Source organism: Pseudophryne corroboree, chromosome 1 (assembly GCF_028390025.1).
Source record: "Pseudophryne corroboree isolate aPseCor3 chromosome 1, aPseCor3.hap2, whole genome shotgun sequence".
Lineage (NCBI taxonomy): Eukaryota > Metazoa > Chordata > Amphibia > Anura > Myobatrachidae > Pseudophryne > Pseudophryne corroboree.
The window spans coordinates 419743837-419765915 of NC_086444.1; the positions used below are offsets into that span (position 1 = coordinate 419743837).

Sequence of the window (22079 nt, forward strand, 5' to 3'; positions counted from 1 at the left end):
ATCTCTCCTTTGGTGGCTGCAGAGTGCTCACCTTCTAGAGGGTCGCAGGTTCGGCATTCAGGACTGAGTTCTGGTAACCACGGACGCGAGCCTCCGAGGATGGGGAGCAGTCACACAGGGAAGAAACTTCCAAGGTCTGTGGTCAAGCCAGGAGACTTGTCTACACATCAACATACTGGAATTAAGGGTCATATACAACGGCCTTCGTCAAGCGGAGAATTTGCTTCACGACCTGCCGGTTCTGATTCAGTCAGACAACATCACCGCAGTGGCTCATGTAAACCGCCAAGGCAGAACAAAGAGCAGAGTGGCAATGGCAGAAGCCACCAGGATTCTTCGCTGGGCGGAAAATCATGTAAGCGCTCTGACAGCAGTCTTCATTCAAGGAGTGGACAACTGGGAAGCAGACTTCCTCAGCAGACACGATCTACATCCCGGAGAGTGGGGACTTCATCTGGAAGTCTTTGCAGAGATTACAAGTCAGTGGGGGCTGCCTCAAATAGACATGATGGCGTCACGCCTCAACAAGAAGCTTCCGAAATATTGCGCCAGATCAAGGGACCCTCAGGCGATAGCAGTGGACGCCCTGGTGACACCGTGGGTGTTCCAGTCGGTCTATGTGTTCCCTCCTCTTCCCCTCATCTCAAAGATATTGAGAATCATAAGACGAAGAGGAGTACAGACAATTCTCATTGTTCCAGATTGGCCTCGAAGGACCTGATATCCGGATCTGCAGGAAATGCTCACAGAAGATCCGTGGCCTCTTCCTCTCAGAGAGGACCTGTTGCAACAGGGGCCCTGTCTATTCCAAGACTTACCGCGGCTGCGTTTGACGGCTTGGAGGTTGAACGCCGGATCCTAGCTGAAAAGGGCATTCCGGATGAGGTCATTCCTACTCTGATAAAGGCTAGGAAGGAGGTGACGGCGAAACATTATCACCGTATATTTAGGAAGTATGTGTCTTGGTGTGAGTCCAAGAATGCTCCTCCGGAAGAATTCCATCTGGGCCGTTTTCTTCACTTCCTCCAGACTGGAGTGAATTTGGGCCTAAAATTAGGCTCCATTAAAGTTCAGATTTCGGCCCTATCCATTTTCTTTCAGAAGGAATTGGCTTCTCTCCCAGAAGTCCAGACTTCTGTGAAGGGAGTGCTGCATATCCAGCCTCCTTTTGTGCCTCCAGTGGCACCATGGGACCTTAACGTGGTGTTACAGTTCCTTAAGTCTCACTGGTTTGAGCCGCTTCAAACGGTGGAATTAAAGTATCTCACTTGGAAGGTGGTCATGTTGTTGGCCTTGGCATCTGCTAGGAGAGTATCTGAGTTAGCGGCTTTGTCTCACAAAAGCCCCTATCTGATCTTCCATGTGGATAGAGCTGAGTTGCGTCCTCAATTTTTGCCTAAGGTGGTTTCCTCTTTTCATATGAACCAACCTATTGTGGTGCCTGTGGCTACCCGGGACTTGGAGGATTCCGAGTCCCTTGATGTGGTCAGGGCATTGAAGATTTATGTAGCCAGAACGGCTCAGGTTAGAAAAACAGAGGCACTGTTTGTCCTGTATGCAGCCAACAAGGTTGGCGCTCTTGCTTCTAAGCAGACTATTGCTCGCTGGATCTGTAACACGATTCAGCAGGCTCATTCTATGGCTGGATTGCCGTTACCAAATTCAGTAAAGGCCCATTCCACTAGGAAGGTGGGCTCTTCTTGGGCGGCTGCCCGAGGGGTGTCGGCATTACAGCTTTGCCGAGCGGCGACTTGGTCGGGTTCAAACACCTTTGCAAAGTTCTACAAGTTTGAAACCCTGGCTGATGAGGACCTCATGTTTGCTCAATCGGTGCTGCAGAGTCATCCACACTCTCCCGCCCGTTTTGGAGCTTTGGTATAATCCCCATGGTCCTTACGGAGTCCCCAGCATCCTCTAGGACGTAAGAGAAAATAAGATTTTAAACCTACCGGTAGATCTTTTTCTCCTAGTCCGTAGAGGATGCTGGGCGCCCGTCCCAGTGCGGACTAGATTCTGCAAGACTTGTATATAGTTTTGGCTTACATAAGGGTTATGTTACAGTTTTGTTTCATACTGTTAACTGGTTCGTATATATTCCATGTTATACGGTGTGGATGGTGTGGGTTGGTATGGATCTTGCCCTTAGATTAACAAAAAATCCTTTCCTCGTACTGTCCGTCTCCTCTGGGCACAGTTTTCTAACTGAGGTCTGGAGGAGGGGCATAGAGGGAGAAGCCAGTGCACACCCATATCTAAAGTTCTTTTTAGTGCCCATGTCTCCTGCGGAGCCCGTCTATCCCCATGGTCCTTACGGAGTCCCCAGCATCCTCTACGGACTAGGAGAAAAAGATTTACGGGTAGGTTTAAAATCTTATTTTTTCTTTACTTTTAATAAGAGCAACACTTTTACTACTGTACACTAATAAATCGTTAAGAAAAAAGCAGAGCCCCCTCCCTGAAGATTAGCACGAGGGGCCTGGAAAATACATATGTTCTAAATGTTACCAACCTGTCATGGAAAACACTGGGGCTCTTCCCTGTTAGTAGCGTTATTGTGCCCATTACTTCAAAACAATGAAGATAAATATCACACATAGCTTTACAATAACTTTGATTTAACTATTTGACTCTATAAAACCACTGCTCGCCACTAGATAGATAATATAGAGTATGAAGTCATCCTTTCTTTCTTAATGTGATGACGTCCATTGTCGTCACTGTGAACAAATACTACAAAATACAGAAATGATTGAAAATGTGGGTAGTTTATGATGTCTGTTTTAATTTCTGTTTCTAATACGTCCTAGAGGATGCTGGGGTCCACTTCAGTACCATGGGGTATAGACGGTTCCGCAGGAGCCATGGGCACTTTAATACTTTTTCAGAGTGTGAACTGGCTCTTCCCTCTATGCCCCCCCTCCAGACCTCAGTTTAGAAAATGTGTCCAGGCAGACTGGATGCACTCCAGGGGAGCTCTAGTGAGTTTCTCTGAAAGACTGTTAGGTTTTTTATTTTCAGGGAGGACTGCTGGCAACAGTCTCCCTGCTTCGTGGGACTTAGGGGGCAGAATTAGGAACCAACTTCCTGAATAGTTTCATGGCTCTGCTTCTGGCTGACAGGACACCATTAGCTCCTGAAGGGTACTGAACACTAGCTGCGGCTATGCGCTCACTCCCACAGCCCGCCGTCGCCCCCCTTACAGAGCCAGAAGTCAGAAGACAGGTGAGTGTACAGAAGAGGATCTTCAGTCATCGTGACGGCTAAAAGGTACTGCGCAGCGGGCGGGAACACTGCGCGCCATGCTACCCATCAACACAGGCACAGCAGGGTGCAGGGGGGGGGAGCGCGGCGCCCTGGGCAGCATGAACCTACTCAAAACTGGCTAACAAGGGGACATAAGATGCTGAGGCACAGTCCTACCCCCGCCAGTATAAAAAAAAATAGTATTGAAAAGTCTGAGGGGAAATGCGCCATTATGGGGGCAGGGCCTCCTCCTCAGTCAGCCAGCACACTGCTCAGCGCCATTTTTTTCTCCCAGCAAGCTGCAGAGAAGAACGCTGGTCCTCCTCCACTTCTGAACCAAGTATCAGGGTGCAAAACAGGGGGGCGGGCACAGTATAAATTGGTGCTGTATGGTGAATTTGTCATTATAAAAGTGCTACAGGTCTGTGGGCATTTTGTGTTACACAGGGATTATATCACTAGTGCTGAGTTGTGAACTGGCAAAATCCTTTCTGTGTCATTCTGACAGATTTTACGATGGGTCTGTCCCCTTTAAGTCCCGGAGTGTCTGTGGTGTGGTTGTGCACGTGTGTGACATGTCTGAGGCAGGGAGCTCTTCCCCTGAGGGAGCCATTTTAAGGACACAGAGTTGTAATGTGGTGTCGCTGCCGGCACACCACGAGCCTGAATGGGTGAAAGAATTACGTGATAGTGTGAATCATATCAGTAAGAGATTGGATAAGTCTGAGTCTCATGCAGAAAACTGGAGAAAATCAGTGGAAGATGTGATTTTTCATAGTTCTGCCTTTTCATCCACAGGGGACCCCTCTGGGTCACATAAGAGGCCATTTGCACAAATAGTACAAACTGATACCGACACGGACTCTGATTCCTGTGTCGACACTAGTGATTCCAGGGGGAATAGATCCTAAATTGGCAAAAAGCATTCAATATATGATTGTTGCTATAAAGGAGGTCTTAGAAGTTACGGAAGCCCCTCCTTTACCTCAGGAGAAGGCTTATTTTTATAAGGAAAAGAAAATTAATGTAACTTTTCCTCCTTACGAGCTAAATACTCTCTTTGAGGGAGTTTTGGCAAACCCTGAAAAGAAATGTCAGATTCCCAAAAGAATTCAGGTTGCTTATCCTTTCCCGGCAGAGGACAGGATAAGGTGGGAGTCACCCCCCGTTTTACACAGTGCGCTGTCACGATTAACTAAAAAGGTGATTCTTCCTGCGCCTGGGACGGCTTCACTAAAGGAGCCAGCAGACCGCAAGTTGGAGACTACGTTAAAATCTATTTATGTGGCCAATGGTACGCTACTCAGACCCCACCATTGCTTGTGCGTGGGTGAGTAGTGCTATCGAAAAATGGTCAGACAACTTGTCATCTGAAATTGACACGATAGATAGAGACGAGATACTCCTAACGTTAGGTCATATCAAAGACGCTGCTGCATACATGCTAGAAGCCATGAAAGATATTGGGCTCTTGGGTTCAAAAGCCGCTACCATGGCAGTCTCAGCTCGGAGGGCGTTGTGGATTCGCCAATGGAATGCTGACGCAGATTCCAAAAGAAATATGGAGGCTTTCCCGTATAAAGGTGAGGCCTTGTTTGGAGATGGGCTGGATGCTTTAGGCTCTGCGGCTACGCTGGTAAGTCGACATTCTTGCCTTATGCTCCTGTGCCGGCGAAAAAGACGCATCACTCTCAGATGCAGTCCTTTCGGCTCAACAGATACAAAATAGGTAAAGGTTCCCCTTTCTTTGCAGGTAGAGGGAGGGGATGAGGAAAAAAGTCCATAGCGTCCCCAGTATCACAGGAGCAGAAATCAACCCCTGCTTCTGCCAAATCTGCAGCATGACGCTGGGGTTCCCTTGCGGGAGTCCGCTCGGGTGGGAGCACGTCTGAAACTTTTTCAGTCATCTCTGGGTTCCATCTGGCCTGGACCCATGGGTCTTGCAAATAGTGTCCCATGGATACAAACTGGAGTTTCAAGACGTTCCCCCATGCCGATTTTTCAAATCGACCTTGCCAGCTTCTCTCCCGGACAGAGAAGTAGTAACAGCTGCAATTCAAATATTATGTCAGGATCAAGTCATTGTCCTGGTGCCCTTGTCACAACAGGGAGAAGGGTTTTATTCAAGCCTCTTCGTATTTCCGAAGCCGGACGGCTTGGTCAGACCAATTTTAAACCTGAAATCTTTTAATCTCTACCTGAAAAGGTTCAAGTTCAAGATGGAATCTCTGAAGGCAGTGATTTCCAGTCTGGAGGAAGGGGACTTCATGGTGTCAGTGGACATAAAAGATGCCTAATTACATGTTCCCATTTATCCTCCTCATCAAGCTTATCTGAGATTCACAGTACAGGATTGCCATTACCAGTTCCAGACGTTGCCGTTCGGACTCTCCACGGCACCGAGGGTATTCACCAATGTGATGGCAGAGATGATGGTCCTCCTTCGACAGCAAGGAGTCAATATAATCCCTTACCTGGACGATCTCCTGATAAAAGCGAGATCCAGGGAACGGTTGGTGCAGAACATTGCACTCTCCCTGTCCATACTCCAACAACACGATTGGATCATGAATTTTCCAAAGTCGCAGTTGGAACCGACGACAAGATTGTCCTTTCTGGGGATGATACTGGACACAGAAGTACAGAGGGTATTTCTTCCAGTAGAGAAGGCTCTGGAAATCCAGAGACTGGTCAAGCAAATTTTTAATTAACAAGAGCGTCGATCCATCAATGCATTCAGTTGTTGGGAAAGATGGTAACGGCCTACGAGGCCATACAGTTTGGCTGATTCCATGCATGAGTATTCCAGTGGAACCTGTTGGACAAGTTGTCCGGATCCCACCTACACATGCACCAGAAGATAATCCTGTCTTCCAGAGCCAGGATTTCGCTCCCATGGTGGCTACACAGTTCTCACCTACTAGAGGGACGCAGGTTCGGGATTCAGGACTGGGTCCTAGTAACCACGGATGCAAGTCTCCGAGGCTGGGGAGCAGTCACACAGGGAAAAAGCTTCTAAGGAAAATGGTCAAGTCAGGAAACCTGTCTTCACATAAACTCTTCTGGAATTGAGAGCCATTTACAACGGCCTTCTACAAGCGATGCATCTTCTTCAAAATCAACCCGTGCAGATCCAGTCGGACAATGTAACAGCAGTCGCGTACATAAACCGTCAGGGCGGAACGAAAAGCAGAGCGGCAATGGCAGAGGTGACAAAAATCCTCCTCTGGGCAGAAAGACATGCAAAAGCTCTGCTGGCAATTTTCATTCCGGGAGTGGACAATTGGGAAGCAGCCTTCCTCAGCAGACACGATCTCCATCCAGGAGAGTGGGGCCAAGAAGTCCCTCAAGTAGACATGATGGCATCTCGTCTCAACAAGAAGCTTCAGAGATATTGTTCCAGGTCGAGAGACCCTCAAGCAATAGCAGTGGATGCACTGGTGTCACAGTGGGTGTTTCGGTCGGTGTATGTCTTCCCTCCACTTCCACTAATACCAAAAGTTCTCAAGCTCATAAGAAGAACAAGGGTTCGAGCGATCCTCATTGTCCCAGTCTGGCCGAGGAGGGCTTGGTATCCAGATCTTCAGGAGTTGCTCATAGAAGATCCTCGGCCTCTTCCTCTTCGCGAGGGCCTGCTGCAGCAGGGGCCGTGCGTGTATCAAGACTTACCGCGGCTACGTTTGACGGCATGGCTGTTGAGCGCCAGATCCTAGCCCGAAAGGGTATTCCCAAAGAAGTCATCCCCACTCTTATTCAGGCCAGGAAAGGAATAACGTCTAGACATTACCACCGTATTTGGAGAAAGTATGTGTCTTGGTGTGAATCCAAGAAGGCTCCTATGGAAGAGTTTCAGTTGGGACATTTTCTCAATTTCTGCAGGCGGGTGTAGATGCGGGCCTAAAATTGGGTTCAGTCAAGGTCCAGATTTTGGCCTTATCAGTTTTCTTTCAAAAACAACTGGCCTCCCTTTGAGAAGTTCAAACATTCGTGAAAGGGGTGCTGCACATCCAACCTCCATTTGTGCCTCCGGTGGCACCATGGGACCTTAATGTGGTGGTGCAGTTCTTTCAGTCGGATTGGTTTGAACCTCTACAGGAGATAGAATTGAAGTTTCTCACTTGGAAAGTGGTCATGCTGTTGACCTTGGCATCCGCAAGGCGGGTGTCTTAGTTGGGGGCCTTGTCTCACAAGAGCCCTTACCTGATCTTCCATGAAGATAGGACAGAGTTAAGAACTCGTCAGCAATTTCTTCCGAAAGTGGTTTCGTCTTTCCATATAAACCAACCTATTGTGGTGCCAGTGGCTACTGACACCTTCACTGCGTCAAAGTCTCTTGATGTGGTCAGAGCTTTGAAAATTTATGTCGCTAGAACAGCTCATATACGGAAAACAGAGGCTCTGTTTGTTCTGTATGCTCCCAACAAGATTGGGTGTCCTGCTTCTAAGCAGACCATTGCACACTGGATCAGAGGGACGATTCAGCACACTCATTCCACGGCAGGATTGCCGATACCGAATTCGGTAAATGCCCATTCTACTAGAAAGGTGGGCTCACCCTGGGTGGCTGCCCGGGGGGTCTCGGCATTACAACTTTGCCGAGCAGCTACTTGGTCAGGGGCAAACACGTTTGCAAAGTTTTGCAAGTTTGACACCTTGGCCGATGAGGACTTCAAGTTTGGTCAGTCAGTGCTGCAGGGTCATCCGCACTGTCCCGTCCGTACAGGAGCTTTGGTATAACCCCATGGTACTGAAGTGGACCCCAGCATCCTCTAGGACATATGAGAAAACAGGATTTTAATACCTACCGGTAAATCCTTTTCTCCTAGTCCGTAGGGGTTGCTGGGCACCCGACCCAGTGCGTACTTTACCTGCAGTGGTTAGTTTTGTAGTTACACAAGTGTTGTGTTACAATTATTTTCAGCATGTTGCTGCAATTGTTCATGCCCGTTGGCATGGGTTATGTTGAATGCCATGTTGTGCGACATGGTTGATTTGTGAGCTGGTATGAATCTCACCGTTAAATTAAAAGTAAATCCTTTCCTCGAAATGTCCATCTCCCTGGGCACAGTTCCTATACTGAGGTCTGAAGGAGGGGCATAGAGGGAGGAGCCAGTTCACACTCTGAAAAAGTCTTAAAGTGCCCATGACTCCTGCGGAGCCGCTATTCCCCATGGTCCTTACGGAGTCCCCAGCATCCACTACGGACTACGAGAAATAGAATTATCGGTAAGTAAATTCTTATTTTTTCTGTCAGCCACTAGGGGACACTGGCACAACTTCAAGACTGTGGGGTGATGATGGTGGCTTTACAGGGAGCTGGCACTTTAAATAATCTAAGAAGTGAAGCCGGCTCCTCCCCCTCTATCCCCCATCATCCCTCAGTTTTCAATTTGTGCCGAGGAAGCCGGTCACTGCTGGATGAATTAAATGTTTTAACGGTTTTAAATCTGTTCAGCTCTTCCAGTATTCACAGAATGTGTTTTCGTTTTGTTCTGCTGTTTGCTGTAACCCATGGTAACCAGTCACTTCGTGTTATTTCAGTCTAGAGGAGTAAAGCAAACCTCATATTGACTGTTATGCGTTACAGCATTGTTTTTCTGCCCATCAGTTGATTTCCATTTGCACAGTGTTAAGTAAATTTTTTTTTTTTTTGTTAAATATCTCTAGAGTATTATCCCAACTGTGAAGTTGTATTTATGGGAATGGCCAATATACACTCCATCCGCAAGAGCTTCCAGTCACTTCGACTGCTATGCACACAGATGCCAGATCCAGCCAAGTAAGCAATGTTCACTGTTCATGCCTGTATGTCCAGTTGTATATGATGTTTTTGTTTTTTTATATATAGTTCTTTCATCTTGGGCTGGGTATACACTGGAGCGATGTCGCACCTAAATGCCGTTTTAGTGCGACATATTGCTTACATCGCGCAGTGTATACCCAGGACTGCCTGCTCCCGCAGTTGCATGCGACAGAGGCTTGGTTTGATGTGCTGCACATCAAACCAAGCGTCCGTCGTTAGCATCCTGTGTTATGTTAATGAAGGACGGAACATGGTCGTTCTGTCCTTCATTAAAATCGCCTCATTGTGTTATGGGCGCTCTGGCCTGACGGGGATTCGTTCCAGTGTCTTAATGAATCCCCGTCATGCCAGTGTGTACCCAGCTTTAATGTGTAAGATTCAGGTTATGGTAGGGTACATATTGAAGAGTGCCTTCTTGGGAGACCTGTCCAATAGTTTGCTGCAATTGTTCAACAGCTGTCCCTATATCATAACATGCCACAGATGTGTCCTCCTTTTAACTATCCAGGCCGGACATAGCATTGTTAGCGCAGCATGGAATGATGTACGTGATAAGATGTCACAAGCTATTATTCTGTAGATCTCCATTGTATTTGCATGTGATGCCTTATCACGAGATGACTAGCACATCACAAAAAGCCATGTATATGTCCAGCCAGTAGGATAGTTCAATGAGGACACATTTGTGCGTTTGGAAACATGTAACCTGATGTAACCTCTATTGTGAGCATAGAGAATTGTGGAATAGACAAATAACCGTCCTGAATATAAAAAGAGGATCAAACATTAGACAGAAGTTCCAGCCTTCACATTATGTTTGGTGACCTGGTTATCCCCTGTCCCTTCTCTCCTCAGTTGGCTGTCTGCTTTGGAAGGAACAAAGTGGTTACAGCATCTATCCATGCTGCTGAAGTCTTCTCTGCTGGTTGTACACACATTGGATCGCGATCAGCGCCCAGTTCTTGTGCACTGCTCAGATGGATGGGACCGCACTCCGCAGATTGTTGCTTTTTCAAAACTCTTGTTGGACCCTTATTACAGGAGCATTGAGGTAAATCTTTGTAAAATGCGTCCCACCTGCCCCATTTCCAGGCCTAGTCGGGTTTATTTTTTTTGTTAAGCCCATGTTCAGTAACGGCACTATTACAAGAGCATTTAAATGTCTTTTAATAGTGACTGCTATTTTAGTTACCGTTAGAGTAATATCCTATGCTAACATATTCTGCTTTTCTGAAGGATCATAAAGTTTTATGTAACCTCCTCGCTCAGTCTCTGCCCCACTTAGGCTTACAGTCCTAGTAACACAGACACATGCACTTACCCTGCTCAGTTTTTCTCCGATGCCAGTTCTAAGTGGTATTATCTGCCATTCTGGAGAGCCCTGACAATTATCTCATCCTCTGCAGGGTTTCCAGGTGTTAGTTGAGACGGAGTGGTTGGACTTTGGGCACAAGTTTGCTGACCGCTGTGGACATGGGGAAAACTCTGAAGACCTGAATGAGCGCTGCCCAGTGTTCCTGCAGTGGCTGGACTGTGTTCACCAGCTACAGAGGCAGTTTCCTTGTTCTTTTGAATTTAATGAGGCTTTTCTGGTGAGTTTATCCTGGGGAAGAATAAGAGTTCAGTGACATTGGACAATATCTACAATACAGGTTGCCGATGTGTAGAAAAGATGGCAGCGTTGACAATATTTTGACTTTGCATGATAAACGAGGGGGATGCGGGGTCCCGGTAGTCAGAATCCTAATGCCGGAATCCCAACTGCCAGCATCCTGACGGCATTCCCCTCTGGGTGTGATACAGTTTACCGGTGTTTTCTGAATACTACATTTCGGTAGGTCCTAATAGCTTGTCTGCTTCCACGGACTATATGGAAATAACATACTCTCTTTCTGTCTCGGGCACATTCTTGCTTCTGTCATTAGTCTGAAATCCATTAAAATGGGATTTGAAACATGGGCTTTTTAGTTCTCAGGGTGATCTCGCAGTATGAACTGAACGCTGCTAATAAGCAACTGCTCCAACAAGTGGGCAAGTTAATTACCTGCTGCCATTTTCCTCTTCCATTCTCAGGTGAAACTGGTGCAGCACACATACTCTTGTTTGTTTGGGACCTTCCTGTGTAACAATGCCAAGGAGAGGAGTGAGAAACATATACAAGAACGGACGTGCTCTGTTTGGTCACTACTACGAGCTGGGAACCGCTCCTTCAAGAACTTGCTGTACTCCTCTCAGTCAGAAACTGTATGTCCCCTTATTTATATTGCTCACACGTCCAATATCTCATATCATAGGTATTCCTACTTAATTCTTAGGACCACAAACAGAGCATGTTTTCCAGGTCTCCTCACTGAATCACAAGCAAAATAACAAGCTCCCCCTGTGGATCTTTTAAAACGTGCCCATGAGAAATGAGTGCACCAACTAGGTGACCTAGAAGACTGGAGCTGTCCAGGGTCCTGCGGACCAAGTTTAAAATTTACTGTTATATATAGAATCCACCTACTTGCCATCTTACTTGTATTTTCAGAATTATACAAGATCCTCACACTGTCTGTTTTATATTTATAATTGCTCCTGCTTCAGACACTTGTAGACTGCTTGTAGACACTCATGTAGACTTAGTCTTCCTTTTACTTCATAGGTACTGTATCCGGTGTGCCACGTTCGCAATCTAATGTTGTGGAGTGCAGTCTACCTCCCTGGCTCCTCCCCATCAACACCTAGTGAGGAATCCTGTACCCCATACCCAACACCTGGGTCTGCCACAGAGGAGCCACCGCTCTGCAGGTGAGAGCGTTACATGTATGTGGGCCTATTTTCTTATGTAACGCAAATTTCACGCAAAATGTTCTTTGTAAGGGATAAACATAAGTTATTACCAGGTAATGTAAAAGTGCAGAAGTACACTGATCCTGTAATACGGTCTGTGATGCCGCTCATCCATGGCATGTGTGCTGCTCTAAGAGCATTATTATACCTAGATATCCTTTTCTGCTTTAGCAGCTTTTAGTTTAGGACTAGTATTAAGGTGAGAAACAAAGAAGATATTGTAGGGATGACGTAATGGGCTGTGCATGAAGGGGAAGGATTAGAATGACTTGTGCTAGTGATGCGTGGGCTATTTAAAAGAGTGAGTCACAGGCCGAAAGACATTTTCTCTATCGTCCTAGTGGATGCTGGGGTTCCTGAAAGGACCATGGGGAATAGCGGCTCCGCAGGAGACAGGGCACAAAAGTAAAGCTTTCCGATCAGGTGGTGTGCACTGGCTCCTCCCCCTATGACCCTCCTCCAAGCCAGTTAGATTTTTGTGCCCGGCCGAGAAGGGTGCAATCTAGGTGGCTCTCCTAAAGAGCTGCTTAGAAAAGTTTAGCTTAGGTTTTTTATTTTACAGTGAGTCCTGCTGGCAACAGGATCACTGCAACGAGGGACTTAGGGGAGAAGAAGTGAACTCACCTGCGTGCAGGATGGATTGGCTTCTTGGCTACTGGACATCAGCTCCAGAGGGACGATCACAGGTACAGCCTGGATGGTCACCGGAGCCTTGCCGCCGGCCCCCTTGCAGATGCTGAAGTAAGAAGAGGTCCAGAATCGGCGGCAGAAGACTCCTCAGTCTTCTAAAGGTAGCGCACAGCACTGCAGCTGTGCGCCATTTTCCTCTCCGCACACTTCACACGGCAGTCACTGAGGGTGCAGGGCGCTGGGAGGGGGGCGCCCTGGGAGGCAAATGAATACCTATTTTGGCTAAAAATACCTCACATATAGCCTCCGGAGGCTATATGGAGATATTTAACCCCTGCCAGAATCCGTTAAGAGCGGGAGACGAGGCCGCCGAAAAAGGGGCGGGGCCTATCTCCTCAGCACACAGCGCCATTTTCCCTCACAGAAAGGCTGGAGGGAAGGCTCCCAGGCTCTCCCCTGCACTGCACTACAGAAACAGGGTTAAAACAGAGAGGGGGGGCACTAATTTGGCGTTAGAAATATATAAAAAAGATGCTATAAGGGAAAACACTTATATAAGGTTGTCCCTATATAATTATAGCGTTTTTGGTGTGTGCTGGCAAACTCTCCCTCTGTCTCTCCAAAGGGCTAGTGGGTCCTGTCCTCTATCAGAGCATTCCCTGTGTGTGTGCTGTGTGTCGGTACGTGTGTGTCGACATGTAGGAGGACGATGTTGGTGAGGAGGCGGAGCAAATTGCCTGTAATGGTGATGTCACTCTCTAGGGAGTCGACACCGGAATGGATGGCTTATTTAGGGAATTACGTGATAATGTCAACACGCTGCAAGGTCGGTTGACGACATGAGACGGCCGACAAACAATTAGTACCGGTCCAGACGTCTCAAAAACACCGTCAGGGGTTTTAAAACGCCCGTTTACTTTAGTCGGTCGACACAGACACAGACAGGGACACTGAATCCAGTGTCGACGGTGAATAAACAAACGTATTCCTTATTAGGGCCACACGTTAAAGGCAATGAAGGAGGTGTTACATATTTCTGATACTACAAGTACCACAAAAGAGGGTATTATGTGGGATGTGAAAAAACTACCATAGTTTTTCCTGAATCAGATAAATTAAATAAAGTGTGTGATGATGCGTGGGTTCCCCCCGATAGAAAATTATGGGCGGTATACCCTTTCCCGCCAGAAGTTAGGGCGCGTTGGGAAACACCCCTTAGGGTGGATAAGGCGCTCACACGCTTATCAAAACAAGTGGCGGTACCGTCTATAGATAGGGCCGTCCTCAAGGACCAGCTGACAGGAGGCTGGAAAATATCATAAAAAGTATATACACACATACTGGTGTTATACTGCGACCAGCGATCGCCTCAGCCTGGATGTGCAGAGCTGGGGTGGCTTGGTCGGATTCCCTGACTAAAAATATTGATACCCTTGACAGGGACAGTATTCTATTGACTATAGAGCATTTAAAGGATGCATTTCTATATATGCGAGATGCACAGAGGGATATTTGCACTCTGGCATCAAGAGTAAATGCGATGTCCATAACTGCCAGAAGATGTTATGGACACGACAGTGGTCAGGTGATGCAGATTCCAAACGGCACAAAGGGTATTGCCGTATAAAGGAAGAGGAGTTATTTGGGGTCGGTCCATCGGACCTGGTGGCCACGGCAACTGCTGGAAAATCCACCGTTTTTACCCTAAGTCACATCTCTGCAGAAAAAGACACCGTCTTTTCAGCCTCAGTCCTTTCGTCCCTATAAGATCATATCTGCCCAGGGATAGAGGAAAGGGAAGAAGACTGCAGCAGGCAGCCCATTCCCAGGAACAGAAGCGTTCCACCGCTTCTGACAAGTTCTCAGCATGGCGCTGAGACCGTACAGGACCCCTGGATCCTACAAGTAGTATCCCAGGGGTACAGATTGGAATGTCGAGACGTTTCCCCTTCGCAGGCTCCTGAAGTCTGCTTTACCAGTCTCCCTCCGACAAGGAGGCAGTATGGGAAAAAAATTCACAAGCTGTATTCCCAGCAGGTGATAATTAAATTACCCCTCCTACTACAAGAAAAGGGGTATTATTCCACACTATATTGTGGTACTGAAGCCAGAAGGCTAGGTGAGACTTATTCTAAAAAAAAAAAAAAAAAAAAAAAAAAAATTTTTTTGAACACTTACAAAGGTTCAAATCAAGATGGAGTCACTCAGAGCAGTGATAACGAACCAGGAAGAAGGGGACTATATAGTGTCCCGGGACATCAGGGATGCTTACCTCTATGTCCCAAATTTGCCCTTCTCACTAAGGGTACCTCAGGTTCGTGGTGCAGAACTGTCACTATCAGTTTCAGACGCTGCCGTTTGGATTGTCCACGGCACCCCGGGTCTTTACCAAGGTAATGGCCGAAATGATGATTCTTCTTCGAAGAAAAGGCGTCTTAATTATCCCTTACTTGGACGATCTCCTGATAAGGGCATAGTCCAGGGAACAGTTGGAGGTCGGAGTAGCACTATCTAGGATACTGCTACAACAGCACGGGTGGATTCTAAATATTCCAAAATCGCAGCTGATCCCGACGACACGTCTGCTGTGCCTAGGGATGATTCTGGACACAGTCCAGAAAAAGGTGTTTCTCCCGGAAGAGAAAGCCAGGGAGTTATCCGAGCTAGTCAGGAACCTCCTAAAAACAGTGCATCATTGCACAAGGGTCCTGGTAAAAATGGTGGCTTCCTACGAAGCAATTCCATTCGGCAGATTTCACGCAAGAACTTTTCAGTGGGATCTGCTGGACAAATGGTCCGGATCGCATCTTCAGATGCATCAGCGGATAACCCTATATCCAAGGACAAGGGTGTCTCTCCTGTGGTGGTTATAGAGTGCTCATCTTCTAGAGGGCCGCAGATTCGGCATTCAGGATTGGATGCTGGTGACCACGGAGCCCAGCCCGAGAGGCTGGGGAGAAGTCACACAAGGAAAAAATTTCCAGGGAGTGTGATCAAGTCTGGAGACTTTTCTCCACATAAATATACTGGAGCTAAGGGTAAATTTAGAATGCTCTAAGCTTAGCAAGACCTCTGCTTCAAGGTCAGCCGGTATTGATCCAGTGGGAAAAACATCACGGCAGTCGCCCACGTAAACAGACAGGGCGACACAAGAAGCAGGAGGGCAATGGCAAAAACTGCAAGGACTTTTCGCTGGGCGGAAAATCATGTGATAGCACTGTCAGCAGTGTTTCATCCCGGGAATGGAAACTGGGAAGCAGACTTCCTCAGCAGGCACGACCTCCACCCGGGAGAGTGGAAACTTCATCGGGAAGTTTTTTCCACATGATTGTAAACCGTTGGGAAATACCAAAGGTGGACATGATGGCGTCCCGTCTGAACAAAAAACGGGACAGGTATTGCGCCAGGTCAAGAGACCCTCAGGCAATAGCTGTGGACGTTCTGGTAACACCGTGGGTGTACCAGTCGGTGTATGTGTTCCCTCCTCTGCTTCTCATACCTAAGGTGCTGAGAATTATAAGACGTAGAGGAGTAAGAACTATACTCATGGCTCCGGATTGGCCAAGAAGGACTTGGTACCCGGAACTTCAAGAGATGCTTACAGAGGTCTTATGGCCTCCGCCGCTAAGAAGGGACTTGCTTCAGCAAGTACCATGTCTGTTCCAAGACTTACCGCAGCTGCGTTTGTCGGCATGGCGGTGGAAAGCCGGATCCTAAGGGAAAAAGGCATTCCGGAAGAGGTCATTCCTACCCTGGTCAAAGCCAGAAAGGAGGTGACCGCACAACATTATCACCACATGTGGCGAAAATATGTTGCGTGGTGTGAGGCCATTCAGCGCTCCTGCTGGACATCTCCTTTTTAAATGAAGTCTAACGCATACACACCTAAGACTCTATGTACTAGAGAATGTGCCACATGGTAAGCCCCCGCTTCTCCTTTGATCATGGCTCCTGAAATAGTGCCACCTTCTTCCACCAAATCTGTTACTCTATTCTCCATAATTTCCTTGACACATAGACCCCTTAGATCTCTATTGAAGACTCTTAGGAAATCATTGTGAGAACCATGGAAGCCATGTAAACAGACTGTATTATAGCGAAAAATTGAGAATTTTAAGTTAGGGAATTGCTTGTCCTCTACTCCATTGCAGCAATCTGGAATCCATTCTAGATAGTATTCCGGATTGTATAGAAAGGAGCACCGCCTCTCTCCTGTGTCCTGAGTGATTTCCCAAGCTGTCATGGGCAGGGCACCTGGCCTGCAATAGAGTATTTTAAAGAAGCATTTATCACCATCATACTCTATGGCCATTATTACACTGAGATGTACTCAAGTAGAGCAGTAAGGAGGGCAATATATACAAACACCACATAATGCTGCGTAAAGAAAAGATTTATTCAGTGGTTATCTGGAGAGCATTTCTGCCAGACTCAGCAGCTGATAAGACATCCAATTGATAGTGACCATAAACTATATGGATGGCTGTCAGTCCTGCTGGCTTGCAAAGGTCCAGTACTGGAACTTGAGTCTTATTTGCCCATACAGATGCTGCAATCATCTAATAGAGAGCCCTTAGTATGCTCTGTGCTTTGCACCCATTCTTCTCAAATGCTTGCATTATATGCATGGGCTGTTTTGAGACAGTGTGTTTGGAATGGGCATACAGATGTGCCCTCTTACACCCTTGCTGCAGTAACGCTAAACAGCATTTGAAGCCATGCCGTGGTTGGATTTGGTAGCGCTGTCTTTTTTTTTTTTTTTGCGTATTTTTCGCTAAAATTAATCTTAGACGCAAAGTAATGTATTAGGACGCAGGAACAGCTTCTGCTGATTAAAATGATATGCAGCATGTCTATATTCTGTGTAATTGCTGTGTGATGCTTGGCACTACCTAGTCACATGGCACTCGTGTTATGTGTAACGCGACTTGTAGCGCACGGATGTAAGAGGAGACATATGTAAGCTTTTCTTTTTTTAATACCTGTTCATAGGAAACTTTTGTAGGCTTGTCGGGGTTAGGCACCGCACAGGACTCTTAAATGCGAGGTTGAATTTTTGTATAAGTGCCTCCGCACAGACCAACAATATATGATAATCAAAGATCCCTATAGTGGGTATCTACTATATATATTTTTGTGTTGGTGGCGCTCCCAGAGTCCGTAGTATGAATGGCAGATTGGAAAAGAAAATATAGATAATGTGTTGGGGCACACTTTGCATGAACGAAAATATGTTAAAACTCAACTTTTATTATTGTTAATCATAAAATATATCTACACAGACTTTTGTACATGAAAATTCACCTTAAAAGGAATGTAATGGTATTAGTATCTGGGTTGAGATACCTTAAATGATTGCAGGTAGTATTCCTTAATATGCAATACATATTCAAATATGCCTAAGGTGAAAAATATTTAAAAAAAAGTTATACACAATGTCTATGTGTATCAGGAGTACATATCATATACAAATAAAGACATACATTTATGCAATAGATGATGTGCTCCTGGATAGTGGCCCTCTTGGTACTGTGTGACGTATTGCTAATACGCTAATTAATATTTTTTTATTTATCACATATAAATCCACATACTGATTACCTCTGTTACCTCATGAAAACTCTTAGAGATTTGTTTAGAGATCCCTGTGCATGAAACTTAGGATATATAGGTAATAGTATAAGCCAATGTTTGCACCACCACTTCTGCTGTTTGTTATAAGTTCTGCGATATAACTACTGCACCTGATATTCCAAGGTAGTCTCCCAATCTAGTACTGATGAGGCCTGTCACTGCTTTGCTTCCAAGATCAGGCGGATTTGGACGTGGCCAGTGAAGTGTGGCAGTAGTGTAATAATAAACACAGAATTCCTCAACAAAATAAACATTGACAAAAGCATCCTTACTTAAAAATGTAGCACAAGCCATTATTTTCTTCTTTCTATTTGTCTCCTTAGGTTACCCAAGACCCGATCATATGATGACCTCCCAACTGCCTGTGATATAAGTGTGCCCTGTGTGAACAGGCGCAGCAGTGACCCCAGCTTGAATGAGAAGTGGCAGGAGCATCGGCGTTCTCTGGAGTTGAATGGCTTGGGAAATCCCGGAGAAGAGTTGCAAGAAGGGGAGAGACTACTCTTGGGGGCACAGCTCTCCATGGCTGCTGGTGTTGGGGAAGGGCAAATGGAAAATATTCTGCAAGAGGCTAGCAAAGAGGAGGCAGGAGGTGAAGAACAGGGAGGGAAGTTGGTCTGTGTGGAGGAAGAGACTGAGTTTGCAGAACGAATACAAAAAACACAGGAAGATCCAGAGAAAACAGAGGATGGGGAGGAGGGTTCTTACTTGAACAGTGATGTAGAAAAGAGTGAGAGTAACCAGGAAAAAACCAAGGGGGATGCTGAAACTCCCAGCCTGAGTCCAGGGCACTTGTGTGCAGAATCTGACCGACCAGAGTCTGAAATTAGCCTCCCCATTCATGTAGTACCAGAGATATGTGCTATTCAGGTATGTGAGGGTGAAGGAACGTCTAGCCAGGGTGCTGAAGAAGAGCCCTCAGATTCCTCTGAACCAGAAGAGAATGAAATAAAGGAGTATGAATTAACGAAGGAGACAAAACAGAGCAGTCCCAGTTCTGATGTCCCTCGCCATTTGCCATCAGAGTTTGTTCTTGAAGGCTCTACAGAAACTTTAACAGATGACCTTTCGGTTTCATGGCCCTGCAGACTGGACCATGTGACGGCAGCCATCGAACTAGCACAAAAACCAGCACAGGGTTCTGATGAGGTCCTAATTATGATGGGCTTGCAGGGTTTGCAGAGCCAAAATGAAAGGACGTGTTCTCCTTTTCCCCATATTCATAGTGCCTTTCCCCCTACTGAATGCAACTCACAAAATGTGTATAAAACGGACCAATCTTCTCCCTCTGTCCCTGATGGACCATGTCTTAGCGTGGACAATAGTCAGAAGAAGCAGACACTCTCACGGCAGAATTCTAGCTTAAACAACCACCAGGTCCACCTCAGAAACCTCCAATACAAGTGCCCATTGCACACATGTGGACGACACCGCATAGGGAGCCCCCCAGAACAGCCAGCACGCAATCACCTGGATGATGATGGGATGCCCTTGTATGTGGATGCTATCCAGCAGAGATTGAGGCAGATGGAGACTGGTCATCAGCAGGAAGTGGAGACTTTAAAGAAACAAGTGCAAGAGCTACGCTGTCGACTTGAAAGCCATTTTCATAACCGCTCTGTGTGTTTCAATGGGGAATTAGCAGATGAGGTGGTGAGTTCTTATTATCAGATTAGGTTTTCTGTGTTGTTCACGTTCATGAGCTGTATAAGAGAACTGTCAAACATGTATTTTCTTTTCCAACAATACGTGACATTGTAGTCTGTAACAAAGATTAGAATGCAAGTTTTTGCACGTTATTATTCCTTTATGAATATTCTTCCATGTGATCTTACCCTGTCCAGACCTCCATCCCAGATTCTGAAAGTAACAGGGATCCCAGCTGTTTGTCAGGCTGCAGCACAGAATTCTTCTCTGAGGCCAGCTGGGAGCAGGTGAACAAGCGGGACACAGAGGTAAAGCCATGTTCTGCTCTCCAGATTGATCTCCACCATCACCCATCTTGTTCCTGAGAGAATTCCAAATTACATTAAATGTATTCGGCAATTGCTTACCCCACTGACTACACTCGTATGTACTTACTGTGAGTAGTACAAGAAAAAACTGTTTTGAGGGTCATTGGCTTGTCCAGCATATGTGCTTTAGTTACATGGAAACATAGAATTTGATGGCAGATAAAGAACCACTTGGCTTATCTAGTCTGCCCTCGTACACACACACACTTTCACACTAGGGTTAGTTTTTGTGTGGCGTCAGTTAACCTGCCAGTATATTTTTGGATTGGGGTAGGCCGTTGTAACGTTTAGCCTAACAGATTGGATATATTAGAAACTACACCCACAACTAACGCCTGTGCCTGGTGCTTCCCAATAACCATTCAGATTCTTCCCTGAAACACAGGTAAACATGCTTGCCATTATTCTTCAGAGATTGCATACTGTATATCTGTCAGGGAATGATTATTAAAACAAGCACAGACATGATCTCAACATATTGGGTTGATCCTCCTCCTTCACGTGTCTGCTCTGCTTGCAACACATCCATAAATGCACCCTCTTAGGGCTGTATCACTAATACCAACGTGCAGACTCCAAACAATTGTCTTCTAATACAAAACAGATGCATAACTAAATATTAACCGGGTACATCTAATTTAGGTGGCTGTGATGTTCTACAGTTCCGTGACAGAGTAAATGCAAGGAAATAATTATGTTTTGCCTCTACAGAAAAACATCTACACATAGGGAAAAGCAAAGTTTAAACATATACGAAATACATCTCTGATACAGTCATTTGAATGTTCATGCTATTTGGTAAAATGAACATATCCACTGCACTCATCTACTGATTATTTTTTTTAAATGCAAAGTAAACTACTGAAATTACTGCTATCTTTAACTTTCGCCCTAACTCTAACTAGCAAATTGGGATCTGTAAGATAAAGACTACACAGACGAACTGTGTCCGATTGTGCAGTCTACTTTCTTTAATGAGTGGGCTTCCGTATAGCTAATGGAATGTTATTTACTTATCAGTCACAATTGCAATTTGTCTCCTATACAGTAAAGTATATAACAGGTCATTGTGAACAAAAGATATTTTATGAAAATACATATATAGGAAAACGGTTATTTCTCCTTCATCCACTAGGGGCCACTGGAGTACAGTTACAATGGGGAAATAGTAGGCAGTAATTGGGAGCTGGCACTTTAAAAATTCTAACACTGTGGCTAGCTCCTCCCCTACTATGTCCCCTCCAAGCCAGTCTTTAATTTGTGCCCAAGGGAGCTGGTTCACTTGGGTTTAGCTGAAAGAATTTTTATTTTTTCTTTATTATTTTTCTTTTTCTTTCACACACTCACAGACTGGCAGCTCTGCCACTGCCAGTCTGCACCGTGGGAGCTGCCGGCGGGGTCCCATCGCAGCTGCGTGCGGCTCGGGATGGGCCCCGGCTGAGGGAGACGCTGAGCTCTCCTGAGATGGCCGGACACCGCTGCGTGCGGCGCGTGTCGGGGCCACTCCATCCAGCAGAAGATTTCCGGCAGCACGGCAGCGGTGAGTATCAGCGGCCGGACACCGCTGCGTGCGGCGTGTCGGGGCCACCCTCCACCACTGAAAGGTGAGTGTGTACCTCTTCCCCCCCAGTGATGGTGACAAGGGGGGGTTTGAATGGGATTGTAAGGGGGTGACTGTCTGACACAGCGCACCCCCACCTCTCACAATCGGAACTTTTATTATTAATTTCTCTAACGTCCTAGTGGATGCTGGGGACTCCGTCAGGACCATGGGGATTAGCGGCTCCGCAGGAGACAGGGCACAAAAATAAAGCTTTAGGATCAGGTGGTGTGCACTGGCTCCTCCCCCTATGACCCTCCTCCAAGCCTCAGTTAGGTTTTTGTGCCCGTCCGAGCAGGGTGCAATCTAGGTGGCTCTCCTA

At 46.4% G+C, this 22079-nt stretch overlaps 1 protein-coding gene across 10 annotated transcripts in view; it reads left to right on the forward strand.

The window, feature by feature from the left end:
• MTMR3 (myotubularin related protein 3) overlaps positions 1 to 22079 on the forward strand; it is a 191957-nt gene that overhangs the window by 146690 nt on the left and 23188 nt on the right. For all 10 annotated transcript variants that reach the window (XM_063913365.1, XM_063913366.1, XM_063913367.1 and 7 more), the window contains exons 12-18: positions 8911 to 9022; positions 9902 to 10097; positions 10453 to 10638; positions 11120 to 11290; positions 11691 to 11836; positions 18466 to 19795; positions 19987 to 20097. In XM_063913365.1, the coding sequence (XP_063769435.1) occupies positions 8911 to 9022; positions 9902 to 10097; positions 10453 to 10638; positions 11120 to 11290; positions 11691 to 11836; positions 18466 to 19795; positions 19987 to 20097 (2252 nt within the window). The remainder of the gene's footprint in view (positions 1 to 8910; positions 9023 to 9901; positions 10098 to 10452; positions 10639 to 11119; positions 11291 to 11690; positions 11837 to 18465; positions 19796 to 19986; positions 20098 to 22079) is intronic.